The 24,591-nt window shown below is 39.4% G+C and overlaps 1 protein-coding gene across 1 annotated transcript in view; it reads left to right on the top strand.

Moving 5' to 3' along the window:
- atrnl1b (attractin-like 1b) overlaps positions 1-19,037 on the top strand; it is a 56,111-nt gene extending 37,074 nt beyond the window's left edge. Inside the window, exons 26-29 of the mRNA XM_034558330.1 lie at positions 1,785-1,863; positions 10,534-10,641; positions 16,087-16,201; positions 17,021-19,037. Of these exons, the coding sequence (XP_034414221.1) occupies positions 1,785-1,863; positions 10,534-10,641; positions 16,087-16,201; positions 17,021-17,145 (427 nt within the window). The 3' untranslated portion in view covers positions 17,146-19,037. The remainder of the gene's footprint in view (positions 1-1,784; positions 1,864-10,533; positions 10,642-16,086; positions 16,202-17,020) is intronic.
- Positions 19,038-24,591: the final 5,554 nt, after the last annotated feature.

The following is a 24,591-nucleotide window of genomic DNA, read 5'->3' as shown; positions in this document are numbered from 1 at the left end:
TAGTTTATTATTTATAATTGTAATACTCTCTTTAAAAGCATCATGTTTAGCAGCCTCACAGGCAAGTAGAAAACAGGTATGGATATCATTGATTGATTTCCCCTGTGGTAACTCGAGCTTTGCGGTCACAGAGATGAGCATGTAATTATCATATTCCTGTCGGTGAAATGCCAATTTTATTTAGTTGCACCTTGTGTGATGTCACAGTTGACATCGTGAACAACCAAATGTGTCGTTTTTGATGAAGATGTTTTCAAGAAAGGTGGGATTTTGTCCGAGATCAATAAACTCAGGAAATGACCTATTAAGTGCAACGGCTTCCTAATGTCTCACTGCTGTTACTAAATCTACAAATCAACCTATCCCATATTAATAACTACATGTTGCTTCCTTGTGTAAATAATATTATATTCATCCTTTACTTTGTCAAGGCGTTAGAACATGAATAATTGCAGAACTCCTTTTATTAACCGCAGAAGGAGAAGCAAATGGCATTTAAGCTTCTTTACTGTCTAAAATAGTGAAAGCCAAACATCTGTCTATGGATGTTTGCCACTTCCACAGCATGTAAATGTCATTGAAGCCCCCACAACTCTCCCTTTCAATCACTGTTATCTTCAAAGGTTTCTAAGATGGTGCACGTATTTAAAAAAGAATGAAAGGGTTTCCAGCTTTTGCACCTTTTTAAAAATACACTCTGCTTGAAGAGATGTTTGAAGCCCAGTTTCCTTTCACTCGACGCTTTAATACCACTTCTCTCCTTCTTCTTCTTTTTTTCTTTTAGCTTGGTATCCCCCTCTTTGCCTTATTTGAGAGGCTGTATTTTCCAAGTGTTATCACATTCCTGGCAGACGTTATCGCCTCCTTCAAAGATCCTGACCTAGGAATTGAGCAGGTGTGGCCGGCAAATTGGAAGCCCACTCAAGTTAAAATATCAAAGAAATGGGCCCAAAAAATCGGAGCTAGTCGAGTGTCTCTGGTGAAATGTGCTTAGTGGACCAGGCTGCCCATTTTAGAAATGTTGCATGTCCCCGAAGACAGGGGCTCATTGGTCATATTACAGGATGGGTTTCAAATCCAAATATGATTCATTGTTCTTGGCCATCAGGAGCAGGATCATGTTCTAGGGTAATTCCGAATAATTAGAGGGAAATGGTGAAATACGTGTTAATGAGCAGCTGAATTTAAAGATTTATGTATGGCCATTTATTTGTACTTAACAGTGTGCTCCGACAAGCTCATAGGAAGTGCACAATGTCTCTTGAGCACATAATAATCTTAACACTCATCTGTCACCAGGATAATGAAGTGGAAGCCCTTAATCAGTCATATTTCTATATCCCAGTATCGCTCGGACCTTGTTGAATTTCCCTTGACTAATGATTTTACTGTTGGGTTATTAATTGAAGTAATCGGCCAACATATTCATGAATGTGCTTCGTATCCTCTGTTTTTGTCTTTTTTCAAGTTGAAAGGAAACTTTTGAATATTAAGCTCTACACTGGTTCGGCCAGTAATATTGTAGTTATTTTAATATATCAAGGAAATACTGTGAATATACAATAAATGTACATTTAAAAGCTGCTGTTGAAGGACATAATGTAAAAATGGGGATTCTTACAACATTTCAACATGAACCACTGTGTTAACTTCATGTTCATATTCAATATCTGGCTTTAAATACCAGAGGGTCGTCTTCCCTCTGTATGCAAAGAATATATGTGAACTTTCTCAGTGACGGCTGTTTCATCTCGCTTGACATTGTTTCCTCTCTTTCACTCCAGTTGTTTTCTGTCACTCCTCCTGGTGGCTGCAGTGGTGTGGAAGATCAAACAGACCTGCTGGGCATCAAGGCGGAGAGAAGTAAGTCCATAAAACACATTCTATTGACGCATGATGTACACCTGACCGCGGATATATTTAAATGACTTCTGGTTGTAGAAAGTCGTTACTCCTCAATATGTTAGCCGAGGCAGCATTATCCCATAAACATCTACACAAATCGTTCAGAGAAGGTCGGTATTTAAGAATGTTTTTGGCGTCCCAGTTTTTGATTTAAATATGTTGCCATAAATAAAAATGGTTAAAAGTACAACATTATAATCGAGATTACATTTGTATTTCAGTTATTTGCTAGCAAAGAAGGTTTTAGGGAAGTAGAAGTAGAGATACAGTGAATTATAGGTGGTGGAACTAATCATTAATATTCAGTGTTTGTATGACAGTTAGATGGGAATAGATGGGCAATGAAAAGGGGAGAAACATGAGATGACTGGCATTGGAAATACATTTTTTTTTAAAAAGGGGGAGAGAGAGTAAGAAAAATATGGTGCAGGAAATTGAGGAAGAGAGCAAATGCATATAAATTCACCTCACTCCCAGGAACCCAGACTGCATGAGGTGGGTCCTGGTTTCTGTAAGAGCGTCCATCATTTCCATCTCTTCAGACTGAACCCTATATTCTCCGAGATGCTGTCTGATACTCAATAGCAGGAACTTTAATTTGGTCCAGCCTTATGACCTGCAGTCCGCTAATAAAGCTCCCACAATTTATTTCCCCTTTGGGGATGCCATTGATAATCATAAGATCCCAATTTTATATCCTCTAATCGATATATGAAAATAAACAAGAATGATAGCTACCGTAACTCCGAATCATTCCTATCTAAAGTCAATAAAAATTAATGCAGGCAGATGGGCTCATTTCATTGAAATGCTGCTCACTTTTCCTGTCTGCTCTTGGCATCCTCGTCATCTGTTTGTCACTGCCCTTCAGCTGCCACGTGAAAACAGATAAATAGTTACATTTTAAAAAAGTCACTCCTCTTAATTTCAGGTGATAGAAAAGTTTTGTCACTGGAGCAATAAAATACTTTTGTTTTTCTGCAAGGACTCAAAGATTTGTTTGCAGATGACACATCAGTTTGTATCTCTGAATTATTGAATTACACATTTGAATATATAGTATGTATCTTATATATTAATGCAGCTGCATTTGAGTGCACATTCCCTGGAGTCTGTCAATTCTAGTGTAAAGTTCAGTGAAAGTGTATTTCTTTCTTTTTCTTTCTGAATTTGAATCCCAGAGGATTTTAGGTTGTCAGATGGATTCATTGTTGGCTGCAAATGCAAAATTATTCCAGGTTTGAGTGGACTAAATGCTCAAAACCTGTAGCTACAACCAGCGATCCGCCCAGCCTAAGATGGGTCATTTTGATCACTTATGCAGTTAAACCCTTTTGACACAAAAGGTTGCTACTACATGGCTTCATGAACCTGATAAAAAATAATATCTTCAGGTTCCTCGTGGCATTTTCAGCTGCCCTACTTTTGGTCACCTTTTCCCGAAAGCTGTAAAAGCCCTGATGGTGTTCTTCAGTGCTGCGATGGCTACTTGGCTTTGCACGTAGTGCTTCACAGCTTCTCTAGTCCACATTTCTATAATGGCCAAATAGGTAGAACCATTTGTAGTTATTAGTATTTTTGGATAAGTTCAGGTCAAATGACTAAGAATTGCTTTTAAGTCTGCACACCTCATACTGTAAGCTTCTCATGTTGATCCAGGCCTCCAATCAACTCCCATCGGTACTGATAAAAACATACCCAATTATGATCACTCCAAAGTTAAGCATTTTAGAATAGAATTACATTTTCTTATAACGATAACAAAATACAAATGGTTCAGCTGTGACACAATCCTGTGGACAGCCTCCAGCTTGAATTATTTTCCCACTTTTGTTTGATAAAGTCTATTATCAGTGTCTGACAGGTGCAGACATAATCGATCACTCTTTAAAACACTACAGAGAAAATAAGATCTTCAGCTCAAAGGACAAATACAGCAAATCAATCTGTGTGTGCCAGAAAGGACTCCCTTTGCTTTGGTGTTTGTTTTGTTTTTCTAAAGTGAGATGTGACATTAGGAAATATTAAGTCTCCATTTTTAAAGTGCACACTTATCCTTGGATGCAGGATTCAGCTGTTAACGAAAACCATAACCGCGGTTGTTCTGAAGTGATTGATGATGTAATATTCTAAATATAAAAGAAGTTCCGTCAAAGGTAAAGAATCATGCAAATGTATTATAATTATATGGAATTTAGACTAAATAATATACAGAGATGCAATGCTTAAGATTTAGTAATTTTTTTCTTTATAATTGCAGTTTATTAGATATGGATGATTTATCATCAGGTTTTACAAGCTATTGCCTTGTTTTGTGATAGCCTTGTGGGTAATGTAGGCGCCATGTTTTGAGAAGGAAAAAGTGAAATATAAAAGACTATCTATGGTTCTGCTGCATAGATTTTAAACTTTCTTTTTGTTTCCTGTCCAATGTAAATCCCACCAAGTTATAGGAGGGCAACACTAAAGTGGTCTTTTAACTTTAGGTGTTTTTAAAACTGCACAAGCAGCTTACCTGCCTCAAATGATCCAGCATCCACAAACACGTCTATTACAAATCGTTATATATTATATTCGGTATTATAGGTTGTATCCAACATTCTGTCACTCTGGTGAAGTTATAATCAAGAGTTTCAGTGGAACTTGTGATTAATCACATGTGATATTAGATAGCTGATTGGGCCCCCATCGATATTGTCTATTCGGTGAACTGATTGGCTCTTCACTGAGCGTCGTGTCCAGTTAATTTGAAGGGGCTCTTAAAAAGCCCATGCGCTTACGAAGCTGGTCTAAATATGGGAAGGATTTGGGCTGAAAGCCATCAAATGCTCACTAGCCCTCATTTAGCATAAGGACATGGAATAAACGAGTCATAATGAGGCCTCTGGAGATGGCAGAGTCAATGACAAGCCAAGTGACATATGGATGTCTGATACTGATTGAACTTCTGAATGCTTTTTTTATTAACTTCCTGGTGTGAAGTACTTTTGATTTTTGTGTGTAGATTTTGCTTGAAACACACTTGACATGAGTATTTGTACCAAGTTTGTCTGTCTGTTATGGAATTTATAATAATAACCATTAACACCTCAGAGACCTAGAGACATCAGGGGGAACGTGTAATTCCTTGTAGTGACTTCATCTAACAAAGCTGATCTTTCACCACACTAATGCATTAATGGGATAAAAGCTTTCTTTTTTTTTGGCAGGAGTTGAAAGGACTTGTTCCAAAGGTACAGCTGTTATTTAAATACATAATTATAGATGAGGAGAGGTGACCAGACTTGGGTCCTGAGTGGCAGGGGGAGGGGGGGGACGACAAAGGATAAAACAACAACAACAACAGCTGTAAATGCCACGGAGGAGGACACGGCTGACCTCTTTGAAGCTACCTGTGGGGGGAATGGGAGGGAGGGGGCGCTGACATTTCACAAGACTGCAACACGGAAGATGGTTCACACACAAACATGTGGGTGTATCTTATGCAGCACCTCTCTCTTTATCTCTCTCACACACTCCTACAGACACGCGGACGCACACTTCAGACACACTCACGACATATGTACTGACCGTCATGCAGAGCGGGGATGTTTTACTCGCACTCTAAAAGCACTCAAAACTATTATTGCTCAGCGGCTAACATAAAGAGGACCAATTTTCTTTTTTTCTCTCTCTCCAGCATGTTTAAGCATTCCATTTACTAAATGCTTCAGTAACAAATTATCATCTGTTTATGGAAAGATGATGCCGTCCTCAACCCATAGAAGACATTGGTCCTTCCAGTTTGTAATTGATGGCTTAAACATGCCTGTTGGTCAGCTGAGGAGAAGATAGGGATGCTAACTATTGGATGGATTGGCATTAGAGCTAAGACAGACCTTTCTGATATCCAGAGGATGAATGAACCCATTACTTTTACTCTCTAACAGGTGAAAAATGTCAATTTTCCTGTGAGATTTAACATCTACTAGTCCGATTGCCATGACATTCATGGTTCATGGAGACAATTATAGCAGAAATACAACCGCTCAGGTTACAAAGTGTTCTAGTAAGAATGTCTGATTTCACTTATTTGATTGTCGGAGGAAGTTGGACCAGTTGAACCAGATTCACTTTTCTTTTACCGGGAAAAACTCATTCAGATAAATGAAAGAGCTGCATTTTTTTTATTGCGGTGCATAAGTTGGTCTGAATGCACTCTTTTTCTGTAAAAGACACTTTTTTTTAATTTTTATATGCTGGCAGCGTGAACCTTTACTTTTAAAATGACGACTGTAAAAAACCATTTGGATTAAGACTACTCGGTTATATGATTTTCTATAAGCAACACATTACTCACCACATAATCCTCACCTTTCTGCATCTCTGCAGACTGTAGTCTCGTGATCTGCTCTTCCCTTGAATAGCTCAATCAGCACTTATCGATTGCTATAATAAGATTATGCGACTCTTAAGCTCCTGGTCACCTTGATTGTCCGTTGTTTAGTTTGCACTCTAATCATTTCCTCTAAAGTTAGAAAGGATTGAGCGTATCTGTGATTAGGAGTTCCATTTAGGATATAGCGTACCCTTGGAAGCTTAGAACCGTTCCACTAATGAGTAAAACGGAATTATAAAAATACAACAAAGTAACAAATAATGAATATTTTATATGAGAATTCTTATTACAGATCTTATTACCACAATAATGCATATTATTCCTGTTCCTAATTAGTTCTTTGTACTTCCGCCTACACAAAACCACTCAACCACACCAATATCATATCACTGTGTTTCGTAATTGCCGTCTACTATGCAGGATATCGTCATGAAGTGAAGTCCATTACTCCCAGTGGGAGTGTAGATTGTTAAAGCATTTATTTTTGTTTTATTTTCCATTATGGTATGTTATGCTGACAAAATCATTCACGTCATTGCACAAATCTTATTTGCTTTTGCAGAGTTAACTTAGTATTAATTTCTAGAATCTCCCTGGTATTGTTCTGGCCCTTTTGATGATTGTATTTCCACCCAGCACATATTTTGTTATGCCTTTTCCGGACACACAGCAAAACGCCAGCATTCCCTGCTCTCCTCTTTGTTGCTTTAAATGAATTCTGCAACATGATAAATAACATTACTGCTATCTGACATTTAGGATGAATGTTGTTGGATTTGAAGCTCTTGTGTTGGAGACCATAATAAGCCGTGAGGTGTTTTCTTGTTTTGCAACAACCCTGCCGGGCCCTCAATCCTGCTTTTATCTTTTCGAAAAGGGCAAACTTTCTCATTTTGACCTGCGGTGGCCCGGCAGCTCAAATCTATCGGTTTTGATGTTTAATAGTAGAGATGTACAGCAATCTAACATCGGCCCTTAGATTTAAAGTTTAACAATCTGAGCTCCAAAAAGAAAAATCAATCAGGTGATCAATCTCAATTTCATATGGCTGTTGTTTTTTTCTCGGCTTTAGCTCCCCTAGGGAGCGTTCAACAAAACAGTCCTTACATAGAAATGACCTCAACTTTCCTCTCACTCGCTCCCCATCAGTGAGTCTTGTACACCAATTCTGTTAAGGAATATTTGAGCGTTCAATCTGGGCCGCATCAACACAAATAATGTATTATTTATGATTCATAGAACATTTAAAACAAACTGTTACGCAACAATATATGTTTTTTATATATATATATATATATATATATATATATATATATATATATATATATATATATATATATATATATATATATATATATAATGCACACAAGATGTTAATATATATATATATATATATATATATATATATATATATATATATATATATATATATAAGGTGTGCACATGGCCCAGCTAGTATGTGACCTAAAATAAACACTTGTTGTTGTTTTAAATTTTTAAACATTACATAAAACTACGTCTGTAACCCTGTGTCATAATGTTAATTATTACAGTTTAATATTAAGGATAAATTGAAAATTAAATTGTATTGCATTGTTGTTTGCCATTCAATGTGTTCCAGGCAGGTTAGTGTGCATTTATTTAAAATGTGTATTAAATATCAGCTACATTTGAGAACATGCTGTTTTGACTAGTAATGAGTCACCGTTGGCTCTCAAATATCGAATCACGGTTTTTATATTGAATACCACTATTTCCATCCATTGTAATGTTTTCCTGTGTACACCCTCAACAGAACAATGATATTTGAAAGAATGAAAACAGTGCTCTGACACACTCTTTTTCTAAACCTGTCATGTACGTGGGGTCGTTGATTCCCCAAGATGTTAATTCAAATAGTCTCCTGCAGATATTTTTCTTTCCCACTTGTTCGCTTGTACAATGCTATCAACCGCTCCAGACCTCATCTTAATTTTGCCAATTAATAGCCAGACTAATGAATACTAAATTAAATTCAGAGATGGTGAGGGTGGGGGTTCTGGACACAAGAATATCAGGGTTCATTACGACACCAAGGACAAATTCCTATTCAGGATGGAGAGCACCAGAAACACTCTGTTTTATTAGTGATATGAGATAATTGGATAGTGCTGAAACCTTCTAGTGTTCTTCTTTTGAAGGGTGGGCTGAAGAGTTACTTCTTACTATTGTAGCTTTTGATTTTTCTTGTTGGTGAGGCTTTACCTCTGTTTTCTGGCCAATTGTCTGTTTGCCGAGCTGCACCCCCTTAGTTACCGTTGCTATTCCTCTCAAGCGCTCCGTTCTCGCTCGGCGCACACGCCGTCTACAGCGACCACGGTGGCAGATTTACCGCACGATACCTGAGACAACAGCAGATAAAAGCAGGCTTCTCATTTCTAGCTGATGACCATCACTACGTCTGCTGAAATGACAACTGTCACTGGCAGATTCCATCAGCTGTTGCTAGTTCGCTCCTTAAGCTATCTGTCTCCGGCTGGCTTTTTGAAGTCTCCACCTGACACATTTTTACAACGAGACGCCTGTAAAAGGGAACTTAAATGTGCACCACTTGCTTCATAATGCGGAAAGGCCGACGCTAAAGCGAACAGTTTCCGGGTAACGCGTCAGAAGCCCAAGTATACGACCGGGAAGTAAAGAGACAACTTTGCAGGGTTGCCAGGTCTGTGTGACAAAACCAGCCCAATGGCCAATCAAAACCAGCCCAAAACCAGCCCAATGGCCAATAAAACCAGCCCAAAAACCAGCCCAATATCAGAACTCAAAATATGCCCGTGCCAAACCATATACAATGCTTTTAAAGTCCAACAGCATTGCTATCATTGCCAAATGTATTGTAATATCTACAAAGTAACACCAAATGTTTAGTATGCCAGCATTAAAAGCAGTTTTCCCTAAACAGTTATTTCACCTAGGTCCTAAAATGGCCTTGTGTAATTAGATACAGTATATTATAATAAATAAAATATAGCTCTGTGAACGTGTAGACCAATTCACTGACGGACAAACTAGAGAGACTGAGAGCGTTAGGTGCGTGTGTGTATTTGGGCGTGTCCCATGTCCATGTGTGTACGTGCTGATCTGGAGTCAGTTTGGTAGGATTTGGGTATAAATAAATTATTTCATTTAAAATATGGATTTTTATTTAAAGATCATGTAATTTGCATGCAAAATAGGTCTACCCGAACCAGCGGACAAAAAATTCAACCCGCGGCAACACTCCCAAAGTAGCCCAATTCCGTGGGAAAACCGCGGACCTGGCAACACTGCTACTTGGTTTGTTTTCGCAGTGTCGAGGTAGTTGGTCCTCGTATTACAAGAATGAAGAGGACAAAGGTTAGCTCGTGAAAATGCTCCTTGGCCTTTTGAAGTAATGCCGGGTTGATACTTTAACGCTGCATGGTTGCTTATGTTTCAGAAGACAAACACCGTTTGATTCATTCCTTCCTCTTTTGCTCCTGTGTTTTGGTTTTGGAGAGGCTTAAAAGAACACGCTCGCCCTCCGAGCTCTTTAAACGGCAGATATCATTCTCACTACAGGCGCATGGACAAACCAAAAGCTTTACATGTTTAGTTCCATAGTGTTTACCATGTCTATTTGCATTTGTACATACAACTCCCTCAAGTGTTTCACAGTAGTAACTTTTTTTTTAAATTTTTAAAATGCATATGTACTATATAAAGTGTATTTGTATTACTTTCGTATACAATTGTATGGATGTTGGTTGGTGCACATGTAGAGCCTTATTTATTGTATTTCAGAGAAGTGCAAAGGAAGGGCAGGTCGTGAGGCCAATCATCACAACTGCTTGATGTGCTCAGTAATCTGAAGTACAATTAGATCCTAATACAGCACACTTAAACTCATCACAAATCCAATATCAATCAGTGATTGTCCTTGGTGCTAACACGGTAGCCTGTTTAGATATTGATCCGACACTGTGTTGCTGATAAAAGTATGGCGCAAGTTGTTTTACAATATTGATTAGTGGGGCAATTTTCTGTTCCGTCTAACCAACAGAAAACGCGTCACTCTTGGGTAGTAACTTAAAAGCCTTTTATATTTATGATGTGTAATAAATGTAAACAACGTATACCCTGTTATGTGTTTGTGTATTAATATTTCAGTAGAGCATATTTCTCTCATTTGTTGTTTGATTAGACTACATTCTGTGTTTAGCTCATTCGTCATCTGTGTCTGATTTTTACAGCAACTGATGAGAGAGCGCCAGCAGATGGCCAGTCGTCCATTTGCCTCAGTTGCGGTTGCACTGGACACCAGAGGAGAAGAAACGGAGCTGCTGCAGCCTGCGGTTGAGGTGAGTCTTGATTGCTTCTTTGCATACACACTCAAGCACACACTGACCCTGATTTCTTTCATTTTCATATAATGTAATGTTTACGAATTCCACCACCACATGTTTTCACCTAAATGGAGCTGAAGTCTTGACGGGCACCAAACAGTTTGACCATGTGACCCCCCCCCCCGCCCGTCGTGCCATCTTTGCGCTGGCATCCGGAACAATAAGTCTTGGATTTGTTAGTGCTTCTACTGACACACACACAATAGTTGTGTAGTGCCACATATTTGGGACCTTATTGCGGTGTACTCAACCACTTGCAATATGTCCGCCTTTTATCCACTCCCCACGTCAATAAGAAAGCTGCCATGGTCCTTTCTCCCCGTGTCCCTCTTCTTCTTCTTTATATGAACTGTGTTCTGCTATCAGGCCTACAGACTTGCTGCCATTGACCAATAGAAACATTTTAAGTAAAGTGTTGTCACAATGCCAATTTTGAAAAAGATTTATATGGATTTTTTTTTTTTTTTAAGTAAAAACAAATTAAGATTCCATGGTTGTTTTAATTCTCTTGCAAAGAAGAAGTGGTCATTACTTTGAAAAGCATCACTGAATTGCAATGATTTTCAAATGATGAAGTCATCATGGTTTGTGCAACATTTTATTAGTGTACGTGTTTGTTCTAAAGTGTGTGTGTGTGTGTGTGTGTGTGTTTCATTTTAGCCTTATTTGTCCCTTTTGGGTTGTTTACTGGAAACATGCCGTATGATTAATTTTGGACTCAAGATTTGTATGAATTCTTTGTTATTCCCTGAGTGCTCACGTGCTTTTGACTTTAGTCCAGTTGCTACTTGACTGCTTTATTCCTGCGAGGTGAATATCTCCCAGACGAACTGAAGCACAGTCTGGGTCTTTATGCCACGTGGGATAAAAGCATAGCTCAGGACAATATGGGGAGCTACATCCTCAAATTAACATCGAAGGACAGTGCTTCCTGAGCCACAGCCACCTCTGTGTCACCTGCAGCTGAGAGAAATAAAATAACTGTGGCAACCACGAAAGAGGCCCTACATTAGCTATTAATGTATGATGCTGAGTGGTACTCGGCGTGCATTATGGTGGTGTGAAGGGCATTGTAAAGATCAGAAGAGGAGAAAAACAATCCTCCTTCGCTTCTCTGACTGCACTTTTTGAGTTGTACTTTTAAAGCAGTGAGTTACAATCTCAGCCTGAATGGGTTTTTGAGACCACTGCTTTTTTTAACTTTGCTAAGTAAAATGTTAATTGCATACTTGTCAGTGGAACTTGTTTGTCAGTCTGCTATTTAATAATTTATTCCTGTAGCGTTCCTCCCTTTTCTGCACAAAAAAACAATGGCGTGTTCTTGTTCTGGAGTGCATTAAGGCCGAAACTTTGCATCCACTGGAGAGTTTTGCTGTGAACAATATCCCAAGCTGTTTTGGAAATGATAACTGGATAAAAAACCCTCTTCAGTCGTCTGCTTATTGACCCTTTCAAGATGCAGAATGAACCTATATATATGCTTGACTTTCAATCTCAGTTAGATGTCCGTACAGCTTTCCAGGAAGTTACCACACACATTCTTGTTGTTGTGGTGGGAAAACACCCAAGAATCCTGATTTGCATGCTTGTGTCCTCCATTTATTCCACAGCCATGTGGATGCTGAATGCTTTTCAGTAGCACCGAAGAAATAAGCTAAAACCAGCATACAAGGGTACACACCTTCCTACCGAGTACATTGCCTAAATACATTTTAAAAACACGTCTTAGGGTGGCAGTCTTGATGGTAAATCCAGCATACTTCTAATTCACCAAGCAGCTCTTAATGAAAGTGTTGTTGGTTAATTATTTACATGCCAAACCTCCCAGAAGCTTCTAATGGCCCAGAAATGGTCTCGACTGACATTCAGCGGTGTGTGACGCCGGCGTTACCGCAGGCGAGGTGTTAATTCCAGACGTGCGGTCATCAAATAGATAATGAATATCTTGTGTACTTTCTGAAAGGTCATGAAGCATACCTTGCAGGGAAGCAAAAGCCAAACACACATTTCTCTGTTGAAAATGTGTGTTTTTCAGAGGTCATGCAGTTGGTGCAGCAGTTTGCTTACTAGATTGATGATTTTATTCCATTTTAAGTTTACAGCTGTTAAAATGATTTGCATTAAGGGGATATGTATAGAATTGATGTGGTTATTATAGACATTGTAGCCTTTGTCAGATTTTAAATAATTTTAGTGTATTTTGGACTCATTCCATGACAGAAATCAACATAGTTTCAAATGTGCAAATGTATATGTTGGACAATGTACAGCTCCATCACTTACCTTGGCTCTAGCTGAGGGTGAACCATATAAAACAAGCCTAATTATCTTTTATAAACTTAAAAAGCATCTGGCACCACTTGGCTATTATTGATGTCAAAGAGGACACTGATTTCACGCTAGTATCACTGGTTTCCTATTTGTTTCACCAGCTCTGTTTGTACTTTGAACTCCGACTCACTCATTCACTGAGTTAGTGCAGACAATACACATGTTATAGTTACAGTAACAGTTTGGAAATCTGAAGTTTGTTTGAATTTTTTTCCTTTTTTGAAAGACAAAGTTATGAGCCTATTTTAGAATACAATAGCCACACTATTAGATGAGCTTGAGCTTGCACAGGAAACAAGACACCGCGGGACTGCAGCACCACAATGACCCCTCACACCCATTCCAACACATGAAAACAGATGAGACCTTATTCTCTCAATGTACTGTCAGCACTGGTCTCACTGCAATCATTATTGCCAGCTCTCTGTCACCAACACCCTCCAGCTGGTCGCAGAGAAGTGGCCTTCGTGCCCATTTTCTCCATTTGTGGTCAGTTTAAACCCAAAGAGCTGGTCATTGCTGTTAGCGATCAAGATGTCAGCAGCTGTCGGGGCACAAACACTACGGCCTAGTTTTCGATGTCACAGATGTCCCTCTTCACTATGGCCAGCATTTAACATATGGAACCACTAACGGACAGCTAGTATGATGGATGACACCTGTCAGCAGAGGAATGGAAAGCGCAAACTGTGTGTGTGTGTGTGTGTGTGTACTTATCTGCTTGGATGATTATGAATGACCACAATACAACTCGGGTAATGCATAGTTGAAATGCAGGATGGGTAAACCTCCTTTGGAAGGTATGATTATGGAGACGCCGGTTTTTAAAATGCCTATGAATGGAATTAAATTATTTATTTATGTTGTTAATTTTCCTCTCCATTTTAGGAATATTTGTTATTCCAGACTAAGAGAGGGCAAGAGGAAATACAGTGCTATTTGTGCTGACTTTTTTTACACAAACAAAACATTTTTTTTTAAATTTATTGGAACAGCTGATGTTTCACCCAGTGGTCCGTGTAAAAATGGCTTGCAGTGGAATCGGCTTTCATCAAAACACGGCATAGGTTAAATTAGCTCCCTTGCACGGATATGACTTATGTGGCTCTTCATTAGCAAGAATCACTTGAATGGACATGAAATAATTGGCCATTTAATTGCCCTTGTATGTCAACCATGGATCCACGATGGGCCTCTTGTTCATAAACGTCCCTGAAAAGATTGAGAATATTGTGTTCAGGTCATGTGGCCCAATTGGGTTGCGCACAAACAAATCCGCCTGCAATACAGGAACATGTCTCTTATGTACAGTATCGGTATGACTCAATGAATTCAAGCTCAGCCTCCTTGTGTTAACATGGTGCCTCTGGAGGTTTTGAGCCCTTCAGAATATTACATGCATAATTGTACTTGAAGATCCTTGTTCTTGAATGCACCTATTCTGTCCCCGCAGTTGATCTAGGGTTGCACGTTAATTAGTTTGACAGAAGAAGCATGCGCTGTAGTTTAAATGACACACGTCGTCAAAGGGGAGACATTTGAAAGCCGGCCTTGTGCCGGATGCACTCAAATCATACGACCGGGGTAACGACTGCATGAATGTTGGGCTTGTAACGGCTGATTAACAATTAGAGTTTGTGTGTGTGTCACATTTAATGTTCTTTCTCGTTGTACTTTGGCTCACCTTTGCCCTGCTCTCTGCCCCCCCTCATCTTTCTGTCCCGCTGCATTAGTTCCAGCTGATTAGTAGAACAGGCAAATAACCCGGGACCATCATGACAGCGTTCATAACCTCAGCAGATTATTCAAATGTCTCAAAGAGGGTTTCTCTTTTGATGAAGGTCAAAACCAATACATCTCAGAATCGGCATTCAGTAGTTTCTTTCAGGTGGTGCGTGTCAATATCATTTGGTCTTTTTAGGATGTCTTCAAAGATATTTAACAATTATGTGCCCAAAATGTGCTGAGAAATGTTAATTCATACTGTTAATATCACGAGGTTCGTCGTGTTAAATGCCCTTTTCAATGCCTTCATTATCATAGAGTAACTAAGAAGCATACTGGAGTTTGAAATGGCAAACTTCATTGGAAGTTTCTTGGGAAATTACACTGAACGCTTCACAGGAAACGAGATCGCACTTATTTTTCTACAAATCTGCATGTAACTTCTGACTGTATCAATTATACTAAACATGCTGTTTGTATTTAGTTTATCCAGGCGTTTAGAGTCAGTGTTCATTCAAAATACACAAATTAGATTAAGTGTCTAGTATTTAAAAAAAAATCTACATCCAATTCCAGTGGAACGCGTCAATACAAATAAGCGCCATGGATCCTATCTGGTCTTAATGCATGTGCTCGTGCATCCCTGTTTTTCTACCAATCTACCTCATCTCCATTTTAAATTCATCCAGACACGTAGAAAACAAGTAAATTCTATTCAGTGTTATTATTCCCCAATTTCTACCCCCCATCCAAAACATGCTGTGAAACCACTGACATTCATTATCAGGATGACATGTTGTTCACGCTTGAGACAAGCAGTTTTGGCCATTAACTGAGAGGGTAGGTCATTGCCTCAACACGTGGCCTGTCTGACAGGGACACACACACACACACACACACACACACACACACACACCGCTCTTATCAGTGCCATTGAATGCAGATGTGCAATTGTTTTTGTTGTGTGACCAATCAAACCATTTGTCTCAGGAGGCGGGTGTCTCGTCTTAAAAGCAGCAACTAATATCTGACTGTTGGTCTGCTGGTTCTCAGCTATCAAGACATTCCAAGTGTGACTGCATTGAAGCTTGGTTGGTAAAGAGGTCCTGGGATCTTCTACCAATCAAGTCAATGCAATCCTTTTGTCATATTGTCTCTCATGCCTTATCACAAATTGCTATTATTGGTGTTGTCAGTTCAGGAAATGGGATGCAGCTATTTTTTTGACTGTAAAATCCAAATAAACCAGTGGTCATATTTCTGTTTTTGGAGAGTTCATTTCTTCTTAGTCACCCTGAGATTGTGTTTAAAAGCTGTTGTCTTTTCCGCTCCATCTCTTTTCAGGGTGCACCTAAACCGGTTGCGATGGAGCCGTGTTCAGGAGGTAAAGCGGCCGTGTTGACTGTCCTCATGCGTCTGCCCTCCGGACTCTCAGACTTACCTCCGCCGGGACAGTCAGGTAACACGCATAGAAACAAATGGCTTCATCATTTTTAATAATATATGGTGAAACGATGAACACCGTTCATGTGACACTCACCATACTTTATTCAGATAAATGTTGATCAGGTTTGAGTTGGTATTGTTCTGATGACGAGGCCGATGGCGCCTTGCTTAACTACTTCAGTAAATATGTTTATGTTCATGGTGCCCGGTCACATTTCACTGCATACGACCCCTACGACCTTCCAGCTCCACAAACGTGTCTCGTCCTTATGACCAGTCATTTTACAAAGAAACTACTGTGTAAACATTTCGCTCGATGTGTGTGTTGTTTATGTATGTGTCATATTTTTCACCACACATATCTTCAGCATGGTTCAGTGACCAAGTCTGTTGGTGTACATATTTAATACTTTGAGTGAGCAGGACTCTTTAATAATTTGTTCTAATATTCAGAAATAAGGTTCATTGTTTAAAAAAAAAAAATCATTTCAAACATTACAAACAGTCCACCGTCAGAAATACTAAATAATATACTATGACAAAAATATATATCACATACAGCAAATGCCACACCACTGCAACCTATTTGCATCACAAATAAATAAAGCAACCATATTCTTATCCCTGAATTATATCTGAGAAACGTGGTTCAAATCCCAACAGGAAGAAATAAATGTTGCGTTTGGAAGCTCCAAAATATTCCACATAAGATTGGGTGTTATTATAGGCGCACCTGTAATATCTGTTTGTTTCTTTTACTGAACAAAGCAATTCGTGGAAATTGCCTGTTTTTTCCCCCGAATGACATTTTCTTTCTCTTTTCCTTCTTTAGGACTCATCGTTGCGAGTGCGCTGATAGACATTTCACAGCAGAAACCATCCGATTTTAAGGAAAAGTGCCAGGGTTTGAAGAACCGAAAAGCCCTTTTTCCAGCACACCAAGGCACCTGCGTCTGAGACTCAACCCGTCAATCCGTTTGGCTCCTTTTTTATATCACCTGAGGCCATAATGCTCCAATATGCAGCAGGTCCCAGTTGGAGGCCTTTCCAGAGACAAGACATGGCGACTACGTGTAGAGGATCACATTTGGCTGCTACCACTTTTCACTGAAAGCGAACACAACCCTGCTTACCTTCTCCATAAATCCACTTCTGGTCACATGGACACTTCTCCTCCACACACTCTCTCTTCCCGTCAGCGCGGGTATTCATCATGGCAAACCTCGTCTGCGCTTGGAAGCAACCTGCCTGATAAGTGACATCAGAGACAGATTAATTAGGAGCATCGGCACCGATTGAAGCTTCAGTAGTGAACATTTTGTGACACCTCATCGTCCATTTGCTCAGCACGAGGGAAAAGGCAAAGGTGTCTGCGCATTAGGTTAGATCAAAGTTTAACTGATTTCCCTCGCAGCGTGTTGGAAATACAAGAGAGGATTTAAAAATATATATGTCTGGTAGATATCCAGCACATGCTGCCTATGGTTTTTTTTCTTTTTGCTTGCCAACAAGTGATATTCTATGGTGCTAAAGCCTTTAGTTCTGATGCGAAGCCTTTGCTGTATGGACTGAAATCGTTCTGCCTTTTAGTGGGGGAAGCTATGCGCTGGGCCAGAACTCTTTTGTAACACCCCATGACCACATGATCGTCTCTTGACAACGCGCGTATTTTGCCAATTACCGTTAATGATCTGTTTGAGCATTTACTGTACATACATGTCATATCCACTCAGCTGAAGCTAAAGTCTGTATTTTCTGTGGATTCACATACAAATGCTGCAGAGGCACTGCAATCACTACGAGCGGTTGTGTGGGGGAAGAATGCGAACCGCAGGAGGCACGAACAAACAAATCATTAGTCAACAACCTAAAGCATGGAAAAGTCCAAATTCATAGATGCATTTATTAACAAACTGGAAGTAACAAAACAGCTCAGTTCTGGTGGATTCTTTACTGTGGGTTTGTGATCGTGTCATTTTGCTGTGCAACTTGGACATTTAGTTTTTCAACACGCTCTTTGGATCTGTGTGTGGTGGAAAGACGACTAGCTAAATAAAATGACACCAGAGACATCATGCTCCTCTGGCTGTTTACTAGTTTGTTTTGTACGCTTTTTTTTTTTTTTTTTTTTTAAAGAGCCCTCTGACGCTATGGCTTTGTTTTCATCTTTGAGTACGAGGAGTTACGTTACCTTTTTTAATGCCTTGGCTTTCCATGGAAAGACAGGACGTGTTGATATGCAGAATTTTAAAAAGCTGTCGACCATTTTTAGCCCCCGACCTCCACCCTGAGCTGTACAGTGTCTGGTTGGAACAAATGTGAGTCTTTGTCACTCTTATCTCTCGAGATTTCATGTATTTGTCAGGTTTTTATGACTGAATGGCAAGAGATTATCATTTATTTTAGGCCTTGTCACCTGTCGCTATTATATCTATGAAAAACTGTAAGTCTTTTGTTACACTTGTGAAAAGAGCATTTCTGTTAATATTTTTTGTTTTGATATTTATCAGATTCCTGTGTAATAGCATTTAACTTGATTTTATTGTTGACCTAAATCAGTGGTTTTAATGTCAACACCTTTTGAATTGTGCATCTTTGCGGACTATATGGCCATTGTCTTGCTTTTCGTTGCAAAGTGATCGTTATGATGCATTTCATATGGATAGTATGCCAGCTAACGTGTTATTATTTAGTTTTTGTAGAGTAATCCTATAACGGTGTCATTACACAGGAATCAGGGTCTCACTGTACCGTGAAAAAAAGATAATAAACTGCATATCAGTAATCTTCAGTGTATTTTAAAAGGTGGACAACTTGCCAGAAAATAAAATAAAAAAGACCTGAAAATCGTTTGTGCACTCGAGTCTATTCACATACGGTACTTCTAGTACAGGCATTGACTTCTACGCCGTCTGGTGTCTTTACCTCTGAAGCTTTAAGCTACATTTTGTAATTGTGTTTTGGTGCCCGGTGTTCAGCACTGGTCGATTGCCTCTGCTAAAGATAATTGTTCCACTTGAAAGTGTCTTGAGAGAGAAACTATCAAACCCAGAACTGAATTTTTGTGTATTTCGTGCCTGTGCGAGGTCGTGAACACAAGCAAATTGATAGAGAAGGTTGCAAAAAGAAATACTCTTTTGTATTTTATTTGTTGGTGATAAACGGACAGGAATAAAGCAATGTAGGAACACAAATGAACCCTCCTGAGCGGTTTGTCATCATATCCGTATTGTATCTGATTATAATTCCAAATTAGTTTTTTCTTCTTTTTTTTTTTTTTCTTCTTTTTTTTAATAATCAGTAGACATGCAGTCAGAACAAGCAAACAAGAGTTGTTGCATTATCCATTTATTTTAATTTCACCTGCAAAGGGCACCTCAGACTAAATGTGACAACAATGGGTGTTTGCACTTTTAATAATCAGCCTGATTTGAGGAGGTTTGTGCTTCAATGTGTCAACACCTTCCAGAGTGCTTGTGTTCCCTCTTGTGCATTAATAAGGATGTAAGTAGGAGGGATGCATCCTGCCGAGGAGCTACTCTGGATAATCCTCATTTATACTCAATGGTATACTGATGAGCTGAAGGGGCTGTTGAAGAAAAGCTGCCATAGAACCCTAGAGGAGGGTGGATATTTTATACCGCTGTTGATGGCAAGAAACCTGAGAAGATAAACCCATTTAGTGCTACTGTGTAGATGAAGGGTGCATGCATAATGTACTATATGTGTCCTTAATGGAGATTTTCTGTTCATTTTTGCACATGTTTTTTAATAATGTCCTCCTTTGCAGTGGGAGTGCGTACTGCGTGGCCAATAAAACTGGTTGCATTATTTATTTTTTTATCTCTCAAGCGCCATGCATGCATTTCCAAAAAAGGGTTTTTGACCTTGACTCCTCCCCTCAGTGTATCTGTTTTAAAAGAGGGTCTACATACCCTCTGTGCACACCAGGTGGTCTTAGGGCTTCAGTGTGCTCTGCAATGTCGTTGCGCTCGTGTCTGCCAGTCCTTCTTGTGAAGTGCTGCATGACTCCCGTGAATCCTCCCCTGCTGTTTTAGTGACGCCGACAATAGACACTTCTTCAAAATGGGGACATTAGTGCCAGTTTTGCAGCAGCCAATATAGTCACGTAATGAATAATGAATAAATGGAACACTGAACAAACAACATTGATGGCTACATGGAAAAAGGTGCAGAAAGGATTGCGCGCGCACACACACACAAAAAAAAAACGGGGGCAGAGACATAAATCCTATTGCATACTATAAATGTATGTAAATGGGTACAAAAAGCTTTACAACATGGTTGAAGATTTCTGCCATGTATATGAAGCCCATATTCGATACTCACAGATATCGTATGCAGCACACCGTATCGATGTTTGCATATTGTCGACATTGATGTTTCTTTTAAGTTATTTGCTTTTAAATGCACACATAGAGCAGGTCCTTGTGAATATATAATGTCATGTACACTGCTCATAGCTGATAAAAAAAAAAAAAAAAAGCCAGGGCGAGCTAATCGGCCTTATGTCTGGATACGATCCAGGGATCCGCTAAAGTCTCAGGGCTTCTGACCAAACAGGCTGCTGGCTGTTATTTTTCAAAATGACAGATGAACAGAGGTCACTGCTAAGTGCTGGAGAGAGATGTGCAGACAATATTCAGAGTGACTGCTGTGCTGAGCCTGAGTCACTGTTGGCAAACTGATGGTCATATTGCTCATGAATGAATCTCATTATTCAAATTTGAAATCTAATTTCAGATTTCTGATTCTCAACTTGCTCCCGTTACATTACTACTTTTAAAAAAAAAAAGAAAAGAAAGAAGTTGCTTACCAAAAACACGCTCACTCATCTTTGTTTTTCTCGTCGGATCACTGTGTATCAAAGTCAACGTGTGTCCCTTCCTCCTCATGAAGGACCTAATTCAGTTTCCTCTGTTGTTTCCCTGATAACATTACAAAATGTTCCTGAGATAAATTGGATAAAGTAGAGGAGACCGCGACTTTGTCTTTTTTGCGTAAATTGTCACGGTGCTCTTAATTCAACCACCAGATGGCGCTACATAAATGAATCTGCAGGTCGCACTGATTTTAAGATGTGAATGAAAACATCAATGCAGAAAATAAGGCTCTTGAGTTCCCTGATTCAATTATGATGGAAGAGTATGGATTTTTGTTCCCCTTTTGTCTTGGGGGGTGCAACGGAAGACGGATCTACCAAACCATCCAATATAATCCTGCTGGAATAATGTGGATGCCATACAGTGTTGATCAAACTGCGCAGGCCTTAACTTTCCGATATATTAACGTCATGCAATGAACTAATATCTGTGAGGTTGTGTCTATCATTTATTGTGGCTCAGGATCGCCTCTGCATCCTAATCATAGCTATTGAAATTCACATATTGTAAGGATCTACATGTGTTCTTGACAAAGGTTTTTGGAGGCAAAATATTACGTTCTTCAGAAGTTGAGAAACTTCTTGTAATTGTAATTTTAACGATGTGGTGCTGTTATTATAATAATTTTCATTCTATAAATAGCAGCAGACAAAGACTGTTTGAACATGGCTGCAGAGATTGCTCTAAGTTTACTTTCCAAACAAAACCAAGAGGCCAAATTCTTTTAGTTTGACAGCGGTTGAAGGGCAATTTGGTAAAAGGTGAGATGTAAACATAGATATAGATATGATTCTTGTTTGACCATTTAGCCTACTGTTAAATGGAGTGGATGTCTACCTCTATACAGTGTGTGTGTGTGTGTGTGTGTGTGTGTGTGTGTGTGTGTGTGCGTGTGCTTGAGTCATCTTTGCGTCTACTGGTTGCTAATTTCTTCTTTTGTTCTGCAACCTAACATTAGCGACATATGGGATGCAATATATGCTTGTTATTCTTTTTAAAGGCTGCGCTCATTATTCTTTGGCTGTTTGGCAGGTGCATTATGGTATATTGATTTGCATAAAAGTGAAATATGAGTACTCAAGTAAGTTCCGTGACAGTTAAACTGTTGTGTGTGTGTGTGTGTGTGAATTGCAGGAACCCCCCCCCCTCTTTTGTTGTGTGGGTCTGTCGGCTTACATTCTGTGCTGCAAACTCCCATCTGTATCACAGAATGGGAAATATTGTTTATTGGCTTTATGGATGCAAAATAGTCTGTTCTCTTGCACAGAGTCCATACACATAACTATATATTTGTAGTGTTTGCTTAATGGCAAACTTAATATGGCTATTGTATCATAAGATCAAATATCTTCACAGTTTCTCTGCACACTTCATATGTGCTGGGTTTATGATGCTTATGGTGCTTGCTTTACTGTTTTTCATATCATAATTGCATCTTAAGTGCTGAGCTGCTTCTTTCTATAATCACATTGCTGCTACACTCAGCTGCACATTGCCAGGTGTGCCAAACCTAAAGTTGCATTGATGTATTGATGGTCATCTGCCGCTTATCAATGCTACAAAACAATATTTTTGTTGAAGTTAATATCTGCTGCATATCTGACGTAAAACTTTTTTTTTTTTTAAATATATTGCATTCACTAAAACAGTCGCCTACATTTTGCTAGTGGCCTGATTTCCTCTTTTGATTGCTGTGCTTGTGGGAAGTGACAACATCAGAGCCGAGTTGCCAAATGTAAATTCTGTAAGTATTGTTTTACATAACGCATCTGTGCTATGTGAGCTGTCTGCTTGCCGATATCAGATCGAGAACACAGGGTTTACGAGAGTCATTTAAGGTATAATGTTCGAAGGGCAGAGCCACTGTGTGAAGGGCTCCGATGTGACCGCTAAAAGCAATAAATACCGTCTGCAACATCTGTGTCACCTGCTGTGGGGAAACATTGATCTAACTACCGTGTAAACGTATTGTTATACATATACTTGACAGAACACATTTACAGTAGGAGTAGGAGACCACTAATATGGCATTATGCAGCATTAAAGCTGATTAGTACTTCCTTGAAGAAGTGGGCGTAAGCTCAGAAGCAGCCAACTGGGACTAAACCAGAAAGACGCTGCCTTGGTAAACACACAGAAAGGAGGTTCGCTACTGGTTGGAAGGAGAGATGGCGGACTCTCGTTTCTTATAGTGTCAGTAATAACTATTTTAGTTATAGAATTTTTAATCGACACGTCTCAGCATCTTCAACCAAACCGGCATCATGCACACGGACGGGTAAGTCAGCAAATAAAATAGAAGGAAATTAGTGTGCCTACATTGAGTTCCAATTTGAGTAAAAAAAACCTGTAACAACGTTAATGTGTTTCCAGATAGTTTTTTGGGGAAAAATGGTGGTTAGTTGTTGTATAGGCCACAGTTTACCGGCAACACATTCTGTAAATAAGATGAAGACTTAAAGTGATTACATCTATGAAGGTCAAGAGGTGAACCTGTCCCTCTCCAGTCTACATTAAAAGGTCATCTCCAGCTCTGTGCCATATTTACTCTGGTCGGTCAAGTTTGAGAAGGAGCTTATGGTTTTTGCTTCGCCGTGCAATCAACGAAGCATTATCATCTCTTATCTTTTGCCCCTACAACTGCTCTGGAAAAGATGAGAGGGGGGAAAGCGTCCCAACATAACTGATCCCGTGTAAGTGTTTACTGCAAAAAGCCAGGCACACCCTGACATTTGGACACAACGGAAGAGAAAGAAAGTAATAAAGTGAAATTGGTGCTGCTCTCCTGGTTAATGGAAAAGGTGAAATCCACAGAGTCGTTTCGAGGTGCTGAAACAATGTTGCTGGAGAGGTCAAAAGTTGCCGTAACTAGACGTGATCCCTGTGAGGCAGTGCGGCTATGATTGAACCGTTTTATCAGTGCTCTCTTTAATCTACGCCGAGGGTGAACATTTGGATTGAGTAGAAGACCTGCAGTGGTTTTATAGTGGTGGGAGGGGGAGTCTCCCAACACCATCTCCCAGTCCTCAGGGCTTTGTGGCAGGCGAACAGTAAACCTGGCGAGCAATGCTAGTTATCATAGTTTTAATGACAACCATCGTTGTCTCGAGGCTTCAGTCAACTATGATGTGTTAAATGTAGTTCACTTTTAATGTCAGGCACATCTCTGAATGTAATAGTACTAGATTTAAAAGAAGAGTTTGGTAATTTGAGTCGTGATGTGGGTGTTTCTTTCTGATATTCATTTTCAGACACCAAAACAAGATCAATATGACTTAAATGAGCAAGCACAAGGAAATAGAACAATCAAATCAATAAAAATGACTTCGCAATTGCTAAAACACAATTTCTGAAAGCAGGGCAGTCTTTGTTGGAACTCCACACAAAAAAACAAAACTAGCCATATTCACAAAGTACCAAAATAGTGTTTGTCGCGTTAAAACTCCACACACAAGCATCAAATAAATAGTTATTTCCAAATGCCAACTGCACACCGATG

The sequence above is a fragment of the Cyclopterus lumpus genome, chromosome 19 (assembly GCF_009769545.1).
Source record: "Cyclopterus lumpus isolate fCycLum1 chromosome 19, fCycLum1.pri, whole genome shotgun sequence".
Taxonomy (NCBI): Eukaryota; Metazoa; Chordata; class Actinopteri; order Perciformes; family Cyclopteridae; genus Cyclopterus; species Cyclopterus lumpus.
The sequence above is the reverse complement of the archived record's forward strand: the minus strand, read 5'-3'. Positions and strand labels throughout refer to the sequence as shown.